Below are 23,555 nucleotides of genomic sequence, written 5' to 3'. Positions count from 1 at the left end.
AATCTTTCGCGGTTAAAATACCATACGGGACATAATACACCGAAAAAGAAAACCATGGGCTTAGCTGTTCTCTTTTGGGAAAGAAAATGGATCGCTTTGGCCTTTGGGAAAAGAAACGTGGAGCTAAAGAGAGTCTTAGCTAATACGGTCAGGGTTAAAGGGGCCTGCGACGGACATCTGAGCTGCCACTGTCAGTCTACAAGGCCCTGAAAAGCTAAGTCCTCCGTGTGACAATACTTGTATACTGATGAAGTATATAAGTATGACAAGGACGAAGAGTACGGTGCGGGCAAGGTGAGGAGGAGGAGGGGGAAAGAAAACCAGCCGGTTGTCAGTGATGGCTGGCGCTGGTGGCGCGACTCTGGAGGACACCCCGACATGGATCGTCGCGTCGGTGTGCTCCGTCATCGTCCTCATCTCCATCGTCTTCGAGCGCTCCCTGCATTATCTCGGCAAGGTGATCATATCGACAACCTTACAGCCAGCCAGATTCGTTCGATCTTGTCGCAAATTATGTTCCCCGGTGTCACTGATTCACGAGGGAGTGCAGGCGCTGGTTCACCGGAGAGAGACCCTGTACGAGGCGTTGCTCAAGCTCAAAGAAGGTCAGTCGTCTCCCCGTCCATTGGCCTTCGTTCACTGATGTTGCTTGCTTGTCACTGACGCGTGGTTTTGCTTGCGTGCGCATGGCGGCAGAGCTGATGCTGCTGGGGTTCATCTCGCTGATGCTCGTGGTGTCTCAAGACCTGATACAGAAGATCTGCATCGACGAGAGCCTCATGGACCACTGGCTGCCGTGCGTCCCCGGCGCCAGCTCCACGACGGCGCATTACGGCGTCTCTGCCTCCTCCTCCGCGTCCGGCGTGGGCGTGGGTGCGAGGAGGCTGCTCAAGGGAGAGCAGGCTGCAGCCACGGGGTACTGCACGAGCAAGCAGGTTTGAAAATGTTATTATACCAGGGGAATCGATCGGGCCGGTTTGGACATGTGTGAGAGTCGGCGCGTCGAAGGTTTAGAAAACTGCGATAGACAAGTCGACTCTGTCCAGAAACAAGGTTTAGTCTGATCGAGGTCTTGATACACTGCACTTTCTATTTTTATCGGCAGAACCGACGTGGTAATGGTAAAACTAGAAGACACTGTCAGCGAAACTTTTATTTTATTAACCAGTACTTGCTCAGTGTACTTACTGTAACGCATCGTTACATCTGCCTACTTGGATTTTAGTAACTTTGAGCCCATCTTGTATACGTATGTTTCAGGGAAAAGTCCCGTTGCTCTCGCTGCACGCCCTGGAACAGATACACATCTTCATCTTCGTCCTAGCTGTCACGCATGTCGCTCTCAGCGCCTTCACCGTGCTCCTGGGGCTTCTACAGGTAGTAACTCCTAAACTACTGCTGGTCCGTGCTTAGCATTCCTGAACTTCCAACGTTGACCCGACAGTAAACCGTGCGCAGATGCGGAAATGGAAGCAGTGGGAGAAGAGTATCAAGTCTGACGGCGACAGTGGTAGGGCAACGGCGACTCTTAACTTTTGAATGAATGACTACTTTAGCCGGAAGAAAATGATTACGGAAAATTGGCAACTGATGGGGTAATTAATACTAATCGAGGTGTGCTTGCTTGCTTACCAACAGCTGCAGGTCCTGAGATGATGATGAAGATGCAGCAGCGCAAGTTCATCCAGGACCGGTACAAGGGGTACGGCAAAGCCACCATGATCCTGCTGTGGATGGTACGCAATCGGCAGCGCAGCAGCAAACTTGATTGAGATTTCTATTACTACTTGCTGTATGTGTGAACCTCTGAACTTGGGTGACCCACATACGGTATCTTCCTTTCCAGCGTTCTTTCTTCAAGCAGTTCTACGGATCGGTAACCAAGGACGATTACATCGCCATGAGGCTTGGTTTCCTGATGGTAAGTAGATGCTTCTCACTGTACTTACTTGGCATTCATGCGTGTGGATTGGGTCTTGTTGTTTCTGATTTCTGGTGGTTTTGCACCACAATACTATTTCTGGTCGACCTACAGGAGCACTTCAGGGGGAACCGAGAATACAACTTCTACGACTACATGATCAAGGCCCTCGAGAAGGATTACAAGAGAGTTGTTGGGATAAAGTAAGTTCCTTCTTCTTTTTCGAACCAGGTATTTTTTGTTGTTGTACTAATAACTTGAGTTTGCTCATTGTAGATGGTACTATTGGATATTTGTAATGTTCTTCCTGCTAATTAACGTCACCGGTATGCTTCATTTCTCTTACTACTTCGGTATACTTGTCCATGACTGTCTGCATGCGTAACAAAGTTGACAATGAGGACTGAAAACTCGTGATGCAGGGTGGCACTCATACTTCTGGATCTCACTCGTCCCGTTGACTGTAAGTGCCTGTGATCTGACTCTCTAATTGCTTTACTGTTGCCATCATTCACACGTGCGTGTGCTTGACTGTAAGTGCCTCTCATCTGATCTGATCCACGAGTCACGAGCCTAATTGCTTTACTGTTGTCATCATACAAACGTGTGCTTTGGTGTGCATGCATGCATGCAGCTGCTGCTTGTGATCGGGACGAAGCTGGAGCACATCATAACCCGGATGGCGTACGAGGTGAACTTGAAGCGCGCGGCCGTGGAGGCCGGGGACATCGCCGTCGACCCGTCGGACGACCTCTTCTGGTTCCGTAGTCCCCGGATGCTGCTCATCCTCATCCACTTCATCCTCTTCCAGAACGCCTACGAGTTCGCCTACTTGTTCTGGACGCTAGTAAGCGTGCACGCGCACACAGGAATAAACACATCGCATCGTCCCATCACATGTTGAAATTCTGAGCTCCTCTTGTGGGTGCAGGTGATGTTCGGCTTCAACTCCTGCATCATGGACAGCCTCGGATACAGCGTGTCTAGAATCACCATATGGTACGCAGCTGCTCTCCCCTCTTGGATCGATCGAATCACACATGTTTGTCTGTCGGATGATAGATGCATAGCTGACCGCTTGGTTTGATCCTCGTCAGCGTGGTCGTCCAGGTCCTATGCAGCTACAGCACGCTCCCCCTCTACGCCATCGTCTCTCATGTGAGCGCAGTAGTCAGGAACCAGACATGATTCTCAACCTTGACTAACAGAGCCTTGACAAATCGATAAATAAATTCATTGATGCAGATGGGGAGCTCGTTCAAGAGCGCCGTATTCGCGGACGACGTGGTAGAGCATCTCAGGACCTGGGCCAGCGACGCTCGGGAGCGCGGACGAGGAACCGACGGCGCTGGCTGCCTGGGCGCGGGTGCGGCGGCGACGGGGTCCAGTAGGGAAGGGGTCCGATCGCAGGACAAGGCAGAGGATCCAGCTGCTCAACTTTCATCATGATGTAGTTAGCATTTTTTATTTTTATTTTGTAAAACGGAGGCAAAAATTTACCTTATCTCTACTTATCTACTTATATTCTATTAAACATGTAAACATATTCTTTCCTAAGCGCACCCAAAGGCATCGTACACAGAACAACCGAGAGAAAATACCACCACACGATCTGGCCCAACTAATTAGATCTAACCGTCAACATAAAAATTAATCCTTCCCTGTGTACGTTTAGCAATACGAGAGCGGACGAAACTCTGCCATATCTAACGAACCCCTGTCAATTCCAGAAAAATAGGCACAATTAACGGCAATTAACACGTCGTCCCTGCCGCGGACGCTGCCTCGCGTTGCGACGGCCACGAGAATCCCCTCAGCGTCGGCGTCCCTGGCGGATGCACTCGCGGAGTCGTCCTCGGGATCATCCGCCGGATCCGCTCCCTTAAGCTCTCCGAAGGCGAAGGCAGGGGGAGATGGGAATGGGAGGTCGGTCCTGTGGTACGCGGCGAGGGACGAGGGCCTCAAGGCGCCGCTGCGGTGGGAGAAGAAAGCGCGGAAGCCGACGCCCGGGGAGCACCTGCTCGACCCCGCCGAGCTGGAGCGGCTGCGGCGGGCGAGATGGGGGACGGGTCGGTGCGGGCCAAGTAGGCCGGGGTGACGACGAGGTGATGGAGGGCGTGTGCAGAGTGTGGTCCGGCTGCCAGGATCTCGCCGCCGTCTGGGTCGTCGAGCCGCAGGGTGGGGTGACGGAAGCCACGACAAACCCGCAGCAGCCGGCGGTGGCCGCCTCCGGTAAGCGGCACACGGGCCCTCCTACCGGCGTCGCAGTCGGCAAGCGAGCCTGCGAAGTGGCGTGGTGGAGCGGACCCGGCATTGCATTCATCAGGTATGTTCTCTGCCCATATATGTATTGTATGTCAGCTTCAAGAAGTACCCCAACTCTCACCTCGACACCGTGAAACTCAACAAGATGTTTGTGGCCATGCTCCGTAGCAAACAGCTCCGGTGATTGATTCATATCTACCTCTATATCAGTTGACATGATTCTGCATCCAGTGTAGCATTATTTTCAAGATCTGATTTATGAACACCTCTTGCGGTAATACAGGGCCTCCCTGAGCTGGTATCATGTGAGGTACAAGGCTGAGGAGATTGTAAGGATTTGATCGCCAAGACTCCCGAGTTCAGTGACCAGCTGCAATTGCCCAACCGCCCAGACAGACCACACCACATTCTCCCCATAGGATCCTGGTATATTCCTCCTACTTCAAATTCTCGCTCATGTTCTGAATCTTATCAATCCAAGTCATCACACCTTGCTACATTTCAACAAGTGTGTGACTGATCTTCAGTTCCAGTATAATTGATGTATCTATACTCTTTATAAGTTCTCACCGGAGGCATCATCAGATCAACGTATACGTAATCAGATTTGTTGCTTCAAATTTTGTTCGGGTATGTGCTTTCACTGATTACCTTAATGCCAGTAATTCTTGATTTTCGCTTCATATATGAAATGATTTAGCTGCACTTGATGAATATCCTTCAGTACACCTGTAAGTTCTATAGCAAATGGTTGTAAGCAGTCTCAGTTCGACTAACAATATTGATGGATACCAAGTACTACTACCGATCATCCTTGTAAACTATCCCAACTCTATATTAGTTCTAGCAAATAATCTGATAGAAAATAATCGATTTCAGAAAAAGTCTGCAAAACTTGTAAGTTTATGCAATTCTGCTGTTTTAATCTTTGCACTAAGAATTTCCATGCCTATATTTTTTTAGGTATTCTTAGCAATTCAGATTGTACACTGAAATTTAGGTACTTTTCGAGAGCTTACTGTACAATAAAATGATCTACCTTGCAATATCATTTTTCTCACAAATGAAGAAATTCAGAGCATCTAAGTCTTAAATTTATCTGCTAAAATATAGATATTTATACTTCATGTTTGGGGTTCTATTCATGAGCACTAGGCACTTCTCGACACCGCCACAATTATTCTAGAACCTCTTTAAATTTGCAATGCTCATCAGACCATGTCACGTGTCCAGTATAGGTTTTCCAGTCAACTATTCAAATTATCGATTGGGGACGATATTTTCAGTCCTACTGAGTTTGCAAAGGATGCGCCAAGCCAAGATTAATTATGATTTTTGTAAATTGCATCGGCTTACTTATGTACCTGCTCCTTAGATGATAGTGATTCAGTCATGGAAATTTCATTGCTTTCTTCGAGTGTCCGGAAAACTGAACACACGTTTGCCAGAAACTGTAGATTAGCAAGACTAACGCGTGTTGAGCATGTCAGCCTTGCCCCCAAGTTTTTTCTTACTGTAGTACGCTGCAAAGGCTTTGCTATTGGTTATTTTAACCGATCACAATACTCCAAAGAGAAACCGTGATAATAAGACTGCCCCTTTTGTGTTTTCTACAGAAAGTAGTCTCCATGCTTCTCAAATCTGGGTGCTGTTTTGTCCAGAGGTGTTAGGAGCTAGGGTTCTGCCGGTTCTACGGCGGAGATTGTAGGGGAAAGATGGAGGAAGACGAGGTCGAGGGCGCGGCGGCCGGCGGCTGGGCGCCGTCCTTGCGTGGTGGAGAAGAGGCGGCGGCGGCGCAAGAGGCGGCTAGGGTTAGGTCTCCCGGCTCCCTAAGGGAAGCCGAGCAAATACTGGTTGCTTCTTGCTTGATTAGATTGATACATCTCCTCTTTATATAGAAAGGTTTACTTGACTCCTAAGCAAACGACCCTAATAATGATAAGATAATTGGGCTAAGCCCCTAATAACGATAAGATAACTTGGGCCGCAGCCTACTGGGCTAAGCCCCTAATATGCCGGTCATAACACTTCTCCCCGCCTGCACAAACAGCTCGTCCTCGAGCTGTAAGGCGGGGAAGCACTTGCTGAACTCCTCGAGGTGATCAACCAGCGTCAAACACCTCCGCGACAGCTGGGGCGGCCAGGTCGCCAAGCCCGGCGGCGACGGCGTCCTCCTCAATGTAGTCTGCAGCCTCCAGGTAGAAGAGTCGGGGGCAGACGTGGCCGGGCATGTAGGTCTTGTCGCAGTTGAAGCACAACCCTTGGCGGCGCCGCTCGAGTAGCTTGGCCGAGGTGAGCCGGCGGAACGGGCGCGCCGCGGTCACGACAAGGGGTGCCGCGGAAGCCTGAGCAGGCAGACCCTGCGCGGGAACATCCGGCCAGGGTGGCGGCCCAGCGGCCCGGGACGGTGATGCCTGCTGGATGGCCACCGCGCGGCGCTCGAACGCGCGGGCGTAGTACATGGCCATCTGGAGGTCCTGGGGTCCCTGCAGCTCGACGTCCACACGTATATGATCTGGCAGACCGTCGATGAAGAGTTCGGCCCGCTGGTGAGCCGTCACACCGGACGCGTGGCACGCCAGGGCCTGAAAGCGGTCGGTGTAGTCTTGCACCATAGAGGTGAAGGGAAGGCGGCCCAACTCCGCCATCCGGCTCCCACGTATCTGTGACGCCCCCGATTTGACCGTACACTAATCATGCACGCAAATGTGTACGACCAAGATCAGGGACTCACAGGAAGATATCACAACACAACTCTAAAACATAAATAAGTCATACAAGCATCATAATACAAGCCAGGGGCCTCGAGGGCTTGAATACAAGTGCTCGATCATAGACGAGTCAGCGGAAGCAACAATATCTGAGTACAGACATAAGTTAAACAAGTTTGCCTTAAGAAGGCTAGCACAAACTGGGATACAGATCGAACGAGGCGCAGGCCTCCTGCCTGGGATCCTCCTAACTACTCCTGGTCGTCGTCAGCAGCCTGCACGTAGTAGTAGGCACCTCCAGTGTCGTAGGAGTCGTCGTCGACGGTGGCGTCTGGCTCCTGGACTCCAACATCTGGTTGCGACAACCAGATAGAAAGGAAAGGGGGAAAAGAGGGAGAGAAGCAACCGTGAGTACTCATCCAAAGTACTCGCAAGCAAGGAGCTACACTACATATGCATGGGTATATGTGTAAAGGGGCATATCAGTGGACTGAACTGCAGAATGCCAGAATAAAAGGGGGATAGCTAGTCCTGTCGAAGACTACGCTTCTGGTCATCTCCATCTTGCAGCAGGTAGAAGAGAGTAGATTGAAGTCCTCCAAGTAGCATCGCATAGCATAATCCTACCCGGCGATCCCCTCCTCGTCGCCCTGTTAGAGAGCGATCACCGGGTTGTATCTGGCACTTGGAAGGGTGTATTTTATTCAGTATCCAGTTCTACTTGTCATAAGGTCAAGGTACAACTCCGGGTCGTCCTTTTACCGAGGGACACGGCTATTCGAATAGATAAACTTCCCTACAGGGGTGCACCACATAACCCAACACGCTCGATCCCATTTGGCCGGACACACTTTTCTGGGTCATGCCCGGCCTCGTAAGATCAACGCGTCGCAGCCCCACCTAAGCACAACAGAGCGGTCAGCACGCCGGTCTAATCCTAAGCGCGCAGGGGTGTGGGCCCATCGCCCTATGCACACCTGCACGTTGCGAACGCGGCCGCGAGCAGACCTAGCAACCCACACGATCACGGCGGTTACGTCAAAGCGGTCCAACACGGCGCGCGCCACTCAGTCGCTGACGTCACGAAGGCTTCGGCTGATACCACGACGCCGGGATACCCATAACTACTCCCGCGTAGATGGCTAGTGCGTATAGACCAAATGGCCAGACTCAGATCAAATACCAAGATCTCGTTAAGCGTGTTAAGTAACCGCGAACGCCGACCAGGGCCAGGCCCACCTCTCACCTAGGCGGTCTCAACCTGCCCTGTCGCTCCGCCACAAAGATCCACTCGCGGGTACTTCTATGAGCCGACCCGACTTCAGTCATCACATGTGTCATGTATATAGTATATAAGTATATACCCGTGATCACCGCCCAGGTGATCACGGCCCGATAGTATAGCACAGCAGACGGACAAGAATGTAGGGCCACTGATGGAAAACTAGCATCCTATACTAAGCATGTAGGATTGCAGGTAAAGGTAACAACAGTAGTAGCAAGGATAGGCTATGCATCAGGATAGGATATCGAAAAGCAGTAACATGCTACACTACTCTAATGCAAGCAGTATAGAGAAGAATAGGCGATATCTGGTGATAGGGGGGGGGCTTGCCTGGTTGCTCTGGCAAGTAGGAGGGGTCGTCAACTCCGTAGTAGAACTGGGCAGCAGCAGTGTCGGGCTCGTAGTCTACCGGAGAGGAGAGGGGGAAGAAACAGTAAATACAATGCAAACATAAGCATGACGATGCGTGACATGACAATGAGCGGTGCTAGGTGTGTCCTAACGCGAAAGTAGGTGGTACCGGCGAAGGGGGGAACATCCGGGAAGTATTCCCGATGTTTCGCGTTTTCGGACAGACGGACTGGAGGGGGAAAGTTGCGAGTTCGATAGGTTAGGGAGGTGTGGTGGACGAACGGACTGCGTATCCGGATTCGTCTCGTCGTTCTGAGCAACTTTCATGTTGAAAATATTTTAATCCGAGTTACAGATTAAAAGATATGATTTTCTAAAGATTTTATTAATTTCTGGAATTTAATTAATTATTTAATTTAATTCGAAATTTGGATTTATGACATCAGCATGATGTCATGCTGACATCAGCAGTCAACAGGGGTTGACTAAGTCAAACTGACATGTGGGTCCAGTGGGACCCACCTGTCATTCTCTGATTAGGTTAATTAGGGTTTAGCTAAATAATTACTGTTTAATTAAATTAATTATCTAATTAGATTAATTTAAACAGGATTAATTAACTTAATTAATTTAGTTAATTAATTAATTAAAATTAAAATTATTTTTATTTTCTTTATTTATTTATTTATTAATTTTTATTAATTAATTTATTATTATTATTATTATTAATTTATTTTATTTATTATTTATTATTTATTATTTATTATTTTATTTATTATTTTTATTAATTAATTTATTCTTATTATTATTAATTTATTTTATTTATTATTTATTATTTTTATTTTTCTTTTCGTTCTGTGGGCTGGGCCCCATATGTCATAGGGCCACGGGGTTCGGGCCCAGGGGCAGTGGCTCAGGGGGGGGGGGGCGAGGCCCACCTGGCAGTGGCCCAGAGGGGGCGAGGCCCACTGGCAGTGGCCCAGGGGGCACTGCGGGTTACGGGCGCGGGGTGTGGGCGTGGGCGCTGGCGGCCACGGCGGGGCACGGCGCCGGCCATGGCCGGAGCGGGGCGAGCCCGGTGCGGGGCGCGACCGGTGCAAGGAGCGGGCGCGCTCGGGGAGCTCGACGGAGGCACTTGGTGCGGGCGACGGCGAGCCTGGGCGAGGGGGAAGAGGCCCGGCGAGGCAGGGCAGTGAGAGGCAGGGCGGAGACGAGCGGCGGGCGTGCGAGCGAGGCCAGGGACGAGCCTAGGCGCGGCCAACGGCACGGCGCCGGCGAGGCGCGTTGGCGCGGGGCGTCGGGCGCGGCCAGACGGAACAGCGCGCGGCCAGGGCGCGGCCTGACCACGATGAGCGCGCGCGAGGGGTAGCGGGCGAGCGCGGTCAGGGACATGTGCGCGCGTGCGGGTGCCGGTGAGCGAGGGGGCGAGGGAGAGAGAGGAGGGGCGAGGCGCGGCGGCGCTCACTGTGGCCGAAGGGGGACTGGCAGCGGGGCGCGGGGAGGAGGCGAGGACGATGGCGACGCGGTGTCGGGGTGCAAGCCGGCGTGGAGGCGAGGGCAGGCCGGCGGGGCAGCGCTCCGGCGAGGCGAGGGCGAGGCCGGCGGGGGCGGTCGGCGACGGTGGCCTCCTCTCGATCCCGTTCTGGATCGGGGGAGGGAGGAGGAGATATTTCGGGGGTGGGGGGGGGAGTGTCGGGGGGGGGGGGGGGCTGGGGAGTGGATAAGGGAGAGGGGTGGGCCGGCCGGCTGGGCCTGGGGGTTGGCCCAGTTGGGCCAGGTCCAGTGGGGGGGCTTTTGTTTTTTTTGTTCTGTTTTCTTTTCTTTTATTTATTTGCTTTTCTGTTTTATTTCAATTTAAACTATTTAGGCATTTTATAAAAATGTGTTTACCACACCATATTTACTTAGGCAAAATATGGCATCTCCCGAACATCTTTATTTTAATATTTGAAAACTTTTGTTATTGACATTAATTTGAATTTAAATTTTGAAACGGTTTCGAATCATCGCGAGGTTAACAACAGTAACCGTGGTGACGTGGCACCATTAGCGTGGGATTACTGTAGCTTAATTATCCGGGCGTTACAAATCTCCTCCACTACAAGAAATCTCGTCCCGAGATTTAGGAGGTAGAAGGAAACAGTGCGGGGTATTCATCACGCAGGCGATCCTCGCGTTCCCAAGTGGCCTCATCTTCAGAATGGTGCGACCACTGGACCTTGAGAAACTTGATCGCCTTCTGACGTGTGCGGCGTTCAGCTTGGTCGAGAATGCGGACCGGATGCTCCTTATAGGAGAGGTCCTGCTGCAATTCGAGCACTTCATGATCCACTGCTCGGATTGGGTCCTTGAAGCAACGGCGGAGCTGTGACACATGGAACACATTGTGAACCTGAGAAAGGTTCGGCGGTAGCTCCAGTTGGTATGCCACTTTTCCACGCCTTTCGAGAATAGTGAATGTGCCAATATAGCGAGGAGCTAGCTTGCCCTTGATCCTGAAGCGGTGAGCATCCTTCATAGGTGTGACTCGAAGATAAGCCTTTTCGCCAGGTTGATAGACCATGTCTTTATGATGACGGTCATACTGACTCTTCTGACGTGACTGAGCAGTCTTGAGATTCTCACGAATAATGCGGACTTGTTCTTCGGCATGTTGGATAATATCCGGACCGAAGAGTGGACGTTCCCCAGTTTCTGACCAGTTCAGAGGGGTTTGGCACTTTCGTCCATATAACACTTCGAAGGGGGCCATCTTCAGACTAGCTTGATAGCTATTATTATAAGAGAACTCAGCATACGGGAGAGATTCCTCCCATTTCTTGCCGAAGGAAATAACACAAGCTCGAAGCATGTCTTCGAGAACTTGGTTGACGCGTTCAACTTGCCCTTGCGACTGAGGATGAAACGCAGTACTGAATGACAGATGAGTTCCCATGGCTTCTTGGAAACTTGCCCAGAATCTTGAAGTGAATAAGCTGCCACGGTCTGAGCTGATAACCAATGGAATACCGTGGAGTGAAACAATCCTGGACATATAGAGCGTTGCCAGTTGACTAGCAGTGATCGTTTCTTTGACCGCCAGGAAATGTGCAACTTTGGAAAGCCGGTCAATGACGACAAGAATAGCATCATTACCTTTCTGTGATTTGGGAAATCCAGTGACGAAGTCCATCTCAACATGGTCCCATTTCCATTCAGGAATAGAGATAGGTTGCAGAGTTCCAGCAGGTCTTTGATGTTCTGCTTTGATACGACGGCAAACGTCACACTCAGCAACATAACGAGCAATGTCTTGCTTCATATTAGACCACCAGAATCTCTGACGGATGTCTTGGTACATCTTTGTACTACCAGGATGGATACATAGAGGCGTATCATGAGCTTCTTTCATAACTTCCTGTGTCATATCCAGGTTTTTCTCTGCACATGGCATCACTAGGCGGCCCTTGAAGTATAAGGTGCCATCTTCAGCAATGGTGAAGAATGAGGGCTTTCCTTCTGCGAGGTAGCGCTTAATCTTGTGGGCTTCAGAGTCATATCCCTGTATTCTCTTGATGGAGTCCAGGAGATCTGGTTCGACGGCCAGGGTATTGAGGGAACCCTGGGAAACAACACGGAGGTTCATCTTGCGAAACTCCTTAGGAGGGGGAGCGAGTGCACCCGGAGGAACAATATGGAGGTTCAGCTTCCTGAATTCTTCAACAAGAGAGGGCTGAACTTTGTGAACCTGGAGGTGGTTGCAGTAAGACTTGCGGCTCAAGGCATCAGCCATTACATTAGCCTTGCCTGGCGTATAGGAAATACCCAAGTCAAAGTCTGCAACAAGCTCCATCCATCTCTGCTGAGGGAGGTTCAGGTCTGGCTGAGTAAACAGATACTTCAGACTTTGGTGGTCGGTGAAGATCTCGCAACGATTACCGAGAAGGTAATGTCGCCACTGCTTCAGCGCATGAATGACAGCAGCAAGTTCGAGGTCGTGAACTGGGTAGTTCTCTTCGTGAGGGCGCAATTGCCGAGAGGCATAAGCAATCACTTTGCGGTCTTGCATTAGGACATAGCCTAATCCTTGACGGGAAGCGTCGCAGTAAATGACGAAGTCCTTCTTAGTATCAGGTGGAGCTAGAACTGGGGCAGAAGTCAACTTGTCTTTGAGTGCCTGAAAACTTTCCTGACATTTGTCTGTCCATTGGAACTTGACACCCTTATGCAACAGGTTAGTCAGAGGCCTGGCGATCTTAGAGAAGTTCTCGACAAATCGACGGCAATAGCTGGCGAGACCGAGAAAACTTCTGACTTGCTTAACGTTCTTGGGAGGAGTCCAATCAAGAATAGCCTGAACTCGTTCAGGGTTGACGGCAATACCATCCTTAGAGATGACATGCCCGAGATAGGTTACTTCGGGTAGCCAGAATTCACATTTGGAGAACTTGGCATATAGTTGATGCTCTCGTAGCTTTTCCAGCACAAGTCGAAGGTGTTCAGCATGTTCTTCTTCGTTCTTGGAAAATACCAGGATATCATTCAGATAAACCACGACGAACTTGCCGAGGTAATCCATGAATATATAGTTCATCAGACGAGAGAAGGTGGCTGGAGCATTGGTTGAACCGAAAGACATGACGGTGTACTCGTATGAACCATAGCGAGTCACGAAGGCGGTCTTTGGGATATCCTCTTCGCGAACACGGATCTGGTGGTAGCCCAACCTCAAGTCGAGCTTAGAGAACACTGACGAACCCGCCAGTTGATCATACAGATCATTGATCCGAGGAAGGGGGTATTTATTCTGGATGGTAGCTTGATTTATAGGACGGTAGTCTTGAACTAACCGGTTTGTCCCATCCTTCTTCTTGACAAAGAAAGAAGGTGCTACCCAAGGAGAGCAACCTGGGCGAATGAATCCTTTGCGAAGAGATTTGTCGATTTCCTCCTTAAGCTCAAGGAGTTCATGCGGCGGCATCTTGTAGGGTCGCTTGGCTATAGGAGTGGTGCCTGGTTTCAAGTCGATGATGAATTCGACAGCTCTAGCAGGGGGAATCCCTGGAAGTTCTTCAGGGAAGACGTCGAGGAATTCACGCACGACGGGAATGTTTTCAATGCCCTCGAGTGGTGCAGCGTTCAATGCATTCAATGCATAGAGCCTTGCCTCGGCATTTTGCACCAGATGGGCTTGGTAAGTAACTATCTCATCTGAAGGGTGTAGCAGATGGACGGTCTTAGTGGTGCAAACGATTGAAGCAGTATGCGCTTTTAACCAATTCATTCCCAGAATGAGATCAATGCTACAGGACTTCAGTACGATGGGAGAGACAAGAAATTCCAGTCCTTCAATTTCAACAGTAACGTCGTGACTAACCATAGAGGTTTGACATTGGCCCGCAGGGGTGTGTACCACTAGCAGAGTGTTTATCTCTTCGTAATTAATGCCATGCAGGAATGCAAATTCTGCTGATATGAATGAATGGGATGCTCCTGTATCAAATAAAACAGATACTGGTACTGAATTTACGAGTAGTGTACCCATCACAGTAGCAGGCTGGTCTTGAGCTTCGCTGAGATCAACGTGGTTGGCATGAGCACGACCATAAGACTTAGCATTGTTGTTGCGGGGCTGGTTGTTACCACGGCCAGCTGCTGGAAGGGCCAGTTGATTCTGGTTCTGATAGCAGTTCCTGGCAAAGTGACCCGGTTGACCACACTTGAAGCACAGACCATTATCGGGAGTGGGAACAGGAGCCCCAGGTGGGGGAGCTGGTAGCTTTGACTGCCTAGATGGTGGAGGAGGCAGACGCGGTGCAGCATAAGATTTCCTTGGAGCAGGTGCATTTGGACGATACATGCTGTTCGGGATCCATATCTTACGCTTCTGTGAGGGCGAGCCCGAAGATGAGCCCGTGTCACGGTTGCGCCTCTGAGAGCTCTGGTATTCCTGCAGACCAGTCTCGACATTGATGGCCTTATTCACCAAGGTGGAGAAATCGGCGAAGTCATGCACTAGAAGTGCGAGCTTGATGTCAGCTTGTAGTCCATCACGGAACTTCTCCTGTCTGCGTGCATCAGTTGCAATGTCTTCTTCAGCATAGCGGGACAAGTCCAGAAACTCCCGCTGATAAGCTTCGACAGTTTTGTTGCCTTGGGTGAGGTTGCGGAACTCACGCTTCTTCCGGTCCATGACTCCCTGAGGAATGAAGCGGGCACGGAAAGCAGCTTGGAAGTCTGGCCAGGTGATGATTGTTCCAGCTGGCAGAGTACGCCTGTGGCTGTCCCACCATTGAGCTGCGGGTCCCTTCAAGAAGAAGGAAGCAAAGGTGACATAGCTGGCAGGGGCTACATCAGCAGACTCCATCTCATAGGTGATGTCACGGAGCCAGTCATCAGCATCCAGAGGCTGAGTTGAGCTGCGGTAGATGGTTGGGTTGAGGCGTATGAAATCTTGAAGAGTCACTTGGGCTGGCTGCTGGTTCATATTGGGGCGAGGAAACTGAGCCATCATATTTTCCATGAACTGGCGGTTCAGTTCAAACTGTTGGATCATACCAGCCATGTACTCAAGTGGTGGTGGGGCATCGCCACCACGACCACGACCACCTGGTCTAACCATCCTGCTAATATATAATAGGGGTAGTTCAGCATTGGGAAATATTTGCAAAGACAAGAATCATTCATGATGAAACATGCATAACGAGAGGAGCACGATAGCTACTACATAGTAGTCGGCATAACTTACAAAAGGGGTCATGCATAGAGTTCAGTACATAGAGTTCAGTTCATAGACTAAAACATCATAGGCGGCACACAGGCTCACGGCGACTGCAACTAACACTACAAGCAAGCCTACATCAGTCCCAAGAGGTACCGTGGAGGTAATCGTAGCCCGACAGCTCATAGTGAGGCAACGGATAGCCCTCCACGTCAGCAGACTGGGGGCCGCGGATACTCAGGTGTAGAGCCCGACGCTCAGGTGGCAGAAGAGGACCAAGTGCGGGAGAGTAGCCTCCCACCTCTGGCCAACCGACACCGTGGGGCATCACGGTCCTGGCTGGGTAGATCGCAGTACGCGGTACCTGTCTTGATCGGACAAAGGGGTGCAGCAGCGTCAGGGCACGGTAAAGGTGCTGACGGGTGGTGTACATCTCGTGGCGAAGAGCTCGGTTAGCTCGATCCAGCCCATCAGCATGCAGAACCAGGTTTTGATGGTAGAAGGGCTCTCGGGTGACAGTGGAGTAGGCAGCAGTATAGTATCCCTCCGCACCAACATCAGATGCGATAGCAATGTGCCTGAAAGGGGAGGTGTCCAACTCTCGATACTCTTCACGAAGACGTGTCAGAGCAGCATAGGCAGCATCGTGGACAGCCATATCGATGGTCACACCAACACCATGTGCGGTGTGTAGCACAGTAGTGGAGTCATACTCCCGCGAGTAGAGGTGGACGATGGCACGGTACTGCTCCTGGTTAAAATCCTGGTACTCCTCATAGACGGTGTACTCAGGGTGCCAGCGATAACCCAGATAGGTCATCATCTCAGCTAGCACAGCCGGTGATCCCGAGGCACCAATGGCCGTCGTGTGGCGAACGACTTGCCTCGTGGGTTCCATCTGAAAGCAAAGACGCTTCAAAGGAGTCAAATGACAGTGTGTGAATTGTTCAAAATACTACTCTAAGAAACAACTATGGCTTATCCAACTTTGGGGTGAATGCGGTCATGGGATCCTAGTGTTAGAGTTAGTAAATTCGTTTAACCCGAGTAGAAGAGAGTTCAGAGTCCCAGAGTATAGGTTGAGGAGTAAAAGATCCTAATACCACCCAATGGCGACGTGGGCCCGTAAGACACACAGCCATGTTAGTAAAAGTTTTGTAATGTCTAGACTCGACTTCGGCCAAGGAGTGTGGAAGGGGGATTCCTACAGGCAGTCGGCTCTGATACCAACTTGTGACGCCCCCGATTTAACCGTACACTAATCATGCACGCAAATGTGTACGACCAAGATCAGGGACTCACGGGAATATATCACAACACAACTCTAAAACATAAATAAGTCATACAAGCATCATAATACAAGCCAGGGGCCTCGAGGGCTCGAATACAAGTGCTCGATCATAGACGAGTCAGCGGAAGCAACAATATCTGAGTACAGACATAAGTTAAACAAGTTTGCCTTAAGAAGGCTAGCACAAACTGGGATACAGATCGAACGAGGCGCAGGCCTCCTGCCTGGGATCCTCCTAACTACTCCTGGTCGTCGTCAGCGGCCTGCACGTAGTAGTAGGCACCTCCAGTGTCGTAGGAGTCGTCGTCGACGGTGGCGTCTGGCTCCTGGACTCCAACATCTGGTTGCGACAACCAGATAGAAAGGAAAGGGGGAAAAGAGGGAGAGAAGCAACCGTGAGTACTCATCCAAAGTACTCGCAAGCAAGGAGCTACACTACATATGCATGGGTATATGTGTAAAGGGGCATATCAGTGGACTGAACTGCAGAATGCCAGAATAAAAGGGGATACCTAGTCCTGTCGAAGACTACGCTTCTGGTCTTCTCCATCTTGCAGCAGGTAGAGAGAGTAGATTGAAGTCCTCCAAGTAGCATCGCATAGCATAATCCTACCCGGCGATCCCCTCCTCGTCGCCCTGTTAGAGAGCGATCACCGGGTTGTATCTGGCACTTGGAAGGGTGTATTTTATTCAGTATCCAGTTCTAGTTGTCATAAGGTCAAGGTACAACTCCGGGTCGTCCTTTTACCGAGGGACACGGCTATTCGAATAGATAAACTTCCCTACAGGGGTGCACCACATAACCCAACACGCTCGATCCCATTTGGCCGGACACACTTTTCTGGGTCGTGCCCGGCCTCGTAAGATCAACGCGTCGCAGCCCCACCTAAGCACAACAGAGCGGTGAGCACGCCGGTCTAATCCTAAGCGCGCAGGGGTGTGGGCCCATCGCCCTATGCACACCTGCACGTTGCGAACGCGGCCGCGAGCAGACCTAGCAACCCACACGATCACGGCGGTTACGTCAAAGCGGTCCAACACGGCGCGCGCCACTCAGTCGCTGACGTCACGAAGGCTTCGGCTGATACCACGACGCCGGGATACCCATAACTACTCCCGCGTAGATGGCTAGTGCGTATAGACCAAATGGCCAGACTCAGATCAAATACCAAGATCTCGTTAAGCGTGTTAAGTAACCGCGAACGCCGACCAGGGCCAGGCCCACCTCTCACCTAGGCGGTCTCAACCTGCCCTGTCGCTCCGCCACAAAGATCCACTCGCGGGTACTCCTACGAGCCGACCCGACTTCAGTCATCACATATGTCATGTATATAGTATATAAGTATATACCCGTGATCACCGCCCAGGTGATCACGGCCCGATAGTATAGCACAGCAGACGGACAAGAATGTAGGGCCACTGATGGAAAACTAGCATCTTATACTAAGCATGTAGGATTGCAGGTAAAGGTAACAACAGTAGTAGCAAGGATAGGCTATGCATCAGGATAGGATATCGAAAAGCAGTAACATGCTACACTACTCTAATGCAAGCAGTTAGAGAAGAATAGGCGATATCTGGTGATCAAGGGGGGGGGGGCTTGCCTGGTTGCTCTGGCAAGTAGGAGGGGTCGTCAACTCCGTAGTAGAACTGGGCAGCAGCAGTGTCAGGCTCGTAGTCTACCGGAGAGGAGAGGGGGAAGAAACAGTAAATACAATGCAAACATAAGCATGACGATGCGTGACATGACAATGAGCGGTGCTAGGTGTGTCCTAACGCGACAGTAGGTGGTACCGGTGAAGGGGGGGAACATCCGGGAAGTATTCCCGATGTTTCGCGTTTTCGGACAGACGGACCGGAGGGGGAAAGTTGCGAGTTCGATAGGTTAGGGAGGTGTGGTGGACGAACGGACTGCGTATCCGGATTCGTCTCGTCGTTCTGAGCAACTTTCATGTAGAAAATATTTTAATCCGAGTTATGGATTAAAAGATATGATTTTCTAAAGATTTTATTAATTTCTGGAATTTAATTAATTATTTAATTTAATTCGAAATTTGGATTTATGACATCAGCATGATGTCATGCTGACATCAGCAGTCAACAGGGGTTGACTAAGTCAAACTGACATGTGGGTCCAGTGGGACCCACCTGTCATTCTCTGATTAGGTTAATTAGGGTTTAGCTAAATAATTATTGTTTAATTTAATTAATTATCTAATTAGATTAATTTAAGAAGGATTAATTAACATAATTAATTTAGTTAATTAATTAAAATTATTTTTATTTTCTTTATTTATTTATTAATTTTTATTAATTAATTATTCTTATTATTATTATTATTAATTTATTTTATTTATTGTTTTTGTTTTTGTTTTTATTTTTATTTTATTTATTATTTTTATTAATTAATTTATTATTATTATTATTATTAATAATTTATTTTATTTATTATTTATTATTTTTCTTTTCGTTCTGTGGGCTGGGCCCCATATGTCATAGGGCCACGGGGTTCGGGCCCAGGGGGCAGTGGCTCAGGGGGGGGCGAGGCCCACCTGGCAGTGGCCCAGAGGGGGCGAGGCCCACTGGCAGTGGCCCAGGGGGCACCGCGGGTTACGGGCGCGGTGTGTGGGCGTGGGCGCTGGCGGCCACGGCGGGGCACGGCGCCGGCCATGGCCGGAGCGGGGGGAGCCCGGTGCGGGGCGCGACCGGTGCAAGGAGCGGGCGCGCTCGAGGAGCTCGACGGAGGCACTTGGTGCGGGCGACGGCGAGCCTGGGCGAGGGGGAAGAGGCCCGGCGAGGCAGGGCAGTGAGAGGCAGGGCGGAGACGAGCGGCGGGCGTGCGGGTGAGGCCAGGGACGAGCCTAGGCGCGGCCAACGGCACGGCGCCGGCGAGGCGCGTTGGCGCGGGGCGTCGGGCGCGGCCAGACGAAACAGCGCGCGGCCAGGGCGCGGCCTGACCGCGGTGAGCGCGCGCGAGGGGTAGCGGGCGAGCGCGGTCAGGGACATGCGCGCGCGTGCGGGTGCCGGTGAGCGAGGGGCGAGGGAGAGAGAGGAGGGGCGAGGCGCGGCGGTGCTCACTGTGGCCGTAGGGGGACTGGCAGCGGGGCGCGGGGAGGAGGCGAGGACGACGGCGACGCGGTGTCGGGGTGCAGGCCGGCGGGGCAGCGCTCCGGCGAGGCGAGGGCGAGGCCGGCGGGGGCGGTCGGCGACGGTGGCCTCCTCTCGATCCCGTTCTGGATCGGGGGAGGGAGGAGGAGGAGATATTTCGGGGGTGGGGGGAGTGTCGGTGGGGGGGGCTGGGGAGTGGATAAGGGGAGAGGGGTGGGCCGGCCGGCTGGGCCTGGGGGTTGGCCCAGTTGGGCCAGGTCCAGTGGGGGGAGGGGCTTTTGTTTTTTTTGTTCTGTTTTCTTTTCTTTTATTTATTTTCTTTTCTGTTTTATTTCAATTTAAACTATTTAGGCATTTTATAAAAATGTGTTTACCACACCATATTTACTTAGGCAAAATATGGCATCTCCCGAACATCTTTATTTTAATATTTGAAAACTTTTGTTATTGACATTAATTTGAATTTAAATTTTGAAACGGTTTCGAATCATCGCGAGGTTAACAACAGCAACCGTGGTGACGTGGCACCATTAGCGTGGGATTACTGTAGCTTAATTATCCGGGCGTTACAGTATCGGTAGTCCGAATCGAAGGAGGCAGAACTCGCGAAAACGCTCCCATGGGGGCATGCCGCCCTCGTCCTGCTCGAGGGCGTAGTACCACGTCTGTGCGGCGCCGTGGAGGTGATAAGAGGCGAGCCAGGTGCGGTCCGACGCGAGCATCCGTTGCCCCTGGAAGAACTGCTCGCACTGGTTGAGCCAGTTGAAGGGGTCCTCAGCGCCGTCGTAGGTGGCGAAGGCGAGCTTGGCGAGGCGCGGCGGTGTCTGAGCATGACCGCCGTGAGTGTACGGCTCGGCGGTACGGAGCAGGGAAGAGGATGGCGTTGGTCCGGTGTGCACAGGTGGTCCGCAGGAAAGCGATGGCCCGGCGAAGCCAGCGTGGAAACCCGCAGAGCCGGAGGGCCCGTCGTACAGCAGGGAGGGCGCCGGCTGGTCCGCGACCATGGTGTAGACTGGCGGTGGTGACGTCCCGGCCAACCAGGCCGGAAGCTGGGACGACGATGGCGGGAACCGCACTTGCTGAATCGGCACGCCCGCCGGCGTGGTTGTAGTCAGCCCGGTGCTGGGCGGCGGAGGCGCCGGCAGAGGCAGCTGCTGCTGCCTGGAAACGGCGGAGGCGGCGGGTGCGGCGATGGCCGCGGCCGGCCATTGTGGCCAGATCGGGGCGGTGGCGGGGGCTGGCTGTAGCTGCAGCGAGGGCTGCAGCGGCCCGACCAGCGTCGCGGTGGCCTCGGGGTGCGGCGGCTGCCAGGGCGGTGGCGGCGAGGACCCGGGTGGCGTGGGTGACGCGGCGAGGGCCGGCGCCGGCCATTGCGGCCATTGGGGCGCAGCGGCGGCCGGCAGCTGAAGCGGCCAGTGGTGGTGTAGAGGCCCTGTCGGCGCCGCGGGTGCCGAATACCACGGCAGGGCGGCTGGCCCGGTCGCGGCGGCCGGCGGCCTGTAGGGGCCGGCTAGGTATAAGCCGTATCCCCTGGACGGCGGTGACAAGATCGTTGAGGACCCCGGTGATCTCCGCCGGGGAGTAGACGGCGGCCGGCGGTGCGGTGGAGGGCGCCGTCATCTGGGTGGTGGCGGCGCCGTAGGATGCGACCAGCGGCGTGGACGGGGAGGGCAGCGGCGCGGTGGAGAAGGCCAGCGGCGCGGTGATGATGGTCGGCGGCGGAAGCGAAAGGATGGGCGGCGGCGAAGACATGATCGGAACTGAGCTACCTGATACCAAGGTGTTAGGAGCTAGGGTTCTGCCGGTTCTACGGCGGAGATTGTAGGGGAAAGATGGAGGAAGATGAGGTCGAGGGCGCGGCGGCCGGCGGCTGGGCGCCGTCCTTGCGTGGTGGAGAAGAGGCGGCGGCGGCGCAAGAGGCGGCTAGGGTTAGGTCTTCCGGCTCCCTAAGGGAAGCCGAGCAAATACTAATTGCTTCTTGCTTGATTAGATTGATACATCTCCTCTCCTTATATAGAGAGGTTTACTTGACTTCTAAGCAAACGACCCTAATAATGATAAGATAATTGGGCTAAGCCCCTAATAACGATAAGATAACTTGGGCCGCAGCCCACTGGGCTAAGCACCTAATATGCCGGTCATAACAAGAGGCTTTCATTTACAGAGAAGCACATCGATGGAGAAAAAGGTGTGGTGAAAGGCAATCTGTTTCAGGTACATACTCTGTACTGATCAAAACATATGAGCAAGGTTGCCAAAATGATATTCTATCTCAAAATGTTTTCTAAAACCTGGCCTCATAAATTTTGTTGTCTTATTAAGAAGTACTGTACATATTTGTTCTCTACGTCTTTTTGTCCATAGCTTTTGGTTTCATTCTCTTCATTGTGTTGAGATTTTAGAAGCATTGAGCAGTCAAATGGCAAGTACAAGGAACATCATCACTATAACAGGGAGGTTGAAATAAGAAATTGAGATGATCACAAGGCAATAAATTGTATCATATTCTTGAATGAAGAGGTACCTATGCCCACTGTTTCAAAATCAAATATCGGAATGGTGTTTTGGTTTTTTTACTATTATTTGTTGCAGCGCATGGCGACGATGACGAGCACTTGTGTTTTTGACGTGCTGCACCTCTGTTTTTTTCGACCTTTGATTCATGTATATATGTAAATTCTATGGAAATTTATCATATGAAATGTGAATTCATAACTCTATAGTTGATGTAATCTATATTATATATATTCTCAATAATGAATTACCTATTAATATGAAGTTCTTTTTTCATTGGTTTCTTATTTTTCGTGACGCTTATAACAGACTAGGATATATCACTCCCTGCTTTGCCAAACCATTTTTTAAACACTATTTTGCCAAATCTGACACTCACATAACCCTTGCTCACGTTTGAACTATGAACTCATCACTTAAATATCCCACTAAGTTTTTCTTCACATGGTTTGACATGCATTGCATGTGCAAACTTACTAGTCCATTAATTAAAAAGAAGAGTTTGGAGTACTACAGACGGCACGGTTACAACAGATTCTGTTCACTCTCTCAAAATGATTTCCCCAAAGTGTTTTGCACGCGCGATAGACTAAAGTGTGGATTCCTCCAAATGGAAAATTGAGCGGTTCCGGCATGTGCCGGTAGATCTGAAGCCACTCATTGCAATCTAAAGATTAGTGCAGCACTGTGGAGTATAAAAAGCAAAGCATTTTGCTTCGGCAATACATAGCTATACATCCTGCAGATAGTGTATACGGGTCCCGCCAATGTCTGCTTTTGGTCAAATAACACAGGGTCTTGCATGCATGTGCTGCCCATTCTCTCTCTTCTCTCTCTCAAACCAATGCATCCATTTATTTCACCTTTGCTAACTTAAAATCATTCATATCTCTTAAACCAAACTTTCAATTTTAAAACTTTTTATATATTTGAACTCATGTCGCAAAGAATTTTGAGAAAAGACCGATTTTGGATACATTTTAAATGAGTTTAAAATTCATGAAAGACATTTCACATATTTCACCCGCTTGAAATCTTATGAATAAAATGATTTCAATCAGTTTCACAAGTTCAAATTTCAGTTTTATGTTGTTTTTCACTTTCAGAACTTACATTTCACTTTTCACTTGCTTGTTTTAGATAAATCATATCTACTTCAATTACACATTCTTGAAAGATCATATTTAATTATTTTAAAATAAACTGTTTCACATTTGTAAACGATCGCTTTCACAAGTTGACATTTTAGTTCATATTGTTTTTCACTTTCAGAACGTACATTTCACTTTTCACTAGATTGTTTCACAAAAAATCACCTATATTACAATTGCACATTTTTTAAATAACATGTTTCACACTCTTGAAATAAACTATTACACATTTTGGAATAAATTGTTTAACAAGTTGAC

General features: G+C 50.6%; 1 protein-coding gene across 6 annotated transcripts; it reads left to right on the top strand.

Moving 5' to 3' along the window:
• Nucleotides 1-200: 200 nt before the first annotated feature.
• On the top strand, nucleotides 201-22,352 carry LOC109740548 (MLO-like protein 1). Of its 6 annotated transcripts, none has more exons than XM_073508672.1 (18): nucleotides 201-457; nucleotides 551-605; nucleotides 697-935; nucleotides 1,261-1,377; nucleotides 1,459-1,510; nucleotides 1,639-1,736; nucleotides 1,847-1,921; nucleotides 2,036-2,124; nucleotides 2,198-2,247; nucleotides 2,344-2,384; nucleotides 2,556-2,768; nucleotides 2,853-2,920; nucleotides 3,019-3,079; nucleotides 3,167-4,247; nucleotides 4,470-4,612; nucleotides 4,750-4,816; nucleotides 21,797-21,846; nucleotides 22,035-22,352. In XM_073508672.1, exons 1-14 carry the CDS (start codon nucleotides 338-340, stop codon nucleotides 3,368-3,370), a joined length of 1,482 nt encoding a protein of 493 aa, XP_073364773.1. In that variant the 5' UTR covers nucleotides 201-337; the 3' UTR covers nucleotides 3,371-4,247; nucleotides 4,470-4,612; nucleotides 4,750-4,816; nucleotides 21,797-21,846; nucleotides 22,035-22,352. The 6 variants fall into 6 exon arrangements, with proteins under 6 accessions (XP_073364773.1, XP_073364771.1, XP_073364769.1 ...); XM_073508670.1 differs by having other exon boundaries at nucleotides 21,797-22,152; nucleotides 22,225-22,352; XM_073508668.1 differs by having other exon boundaries at nucleotides 21,797-22,352.
• The last annotated feature ends 1,203 nt before the right edge of the window (nucleotides 22,353-23,555 follow it).

Source organism: Aegilops tauschii, chromosome 2 (assembly GCF_002575655.3).
Source record: "Aegilops tauschii subsp. strangulata cultivar AL8/78 chromosome 2, Aet v6.0, whole genome shotgun sequence".
Lineage (NCBI taxonomy): Eukaryota > Viridiplantae > Streptophyta > Magnoliopsida > Poales > Poaceae > Aegilops > Aegilops tauschii.
Note: the sequence above shows the minus strand (reverse complement) of the source record. Positions and strands in the feature narration are given on the sequence as shown.

What these genes read in the sequence shown, in the direction of transcription:
- LOC109740548 (XM_073508672.1), top strand. Translation starts at nt 338, where the DNA reads ATGGCTGGCGCTGGTGGCGCGACTCTGGAGGACACCCCGACATGGATC. An exon ending in CAAGTCTGACGGCGACAGTG is followed by an intron (nt 1,511 to 1,638) that starts GTAGGGCAACGG and finishes GCTTACCAACAG; the next exon opens with CTGCAGGTCCTGAGATGATG. An exon ending in TCTCACTCGTCCCGTTGACT is followed by an intron (nt 2,385 to 2,555) that starts GTAAGTGCCTGT and finishes GCATGCATGCAG; the next exon opens with CTGCTGCTTGTGATCGGGAC.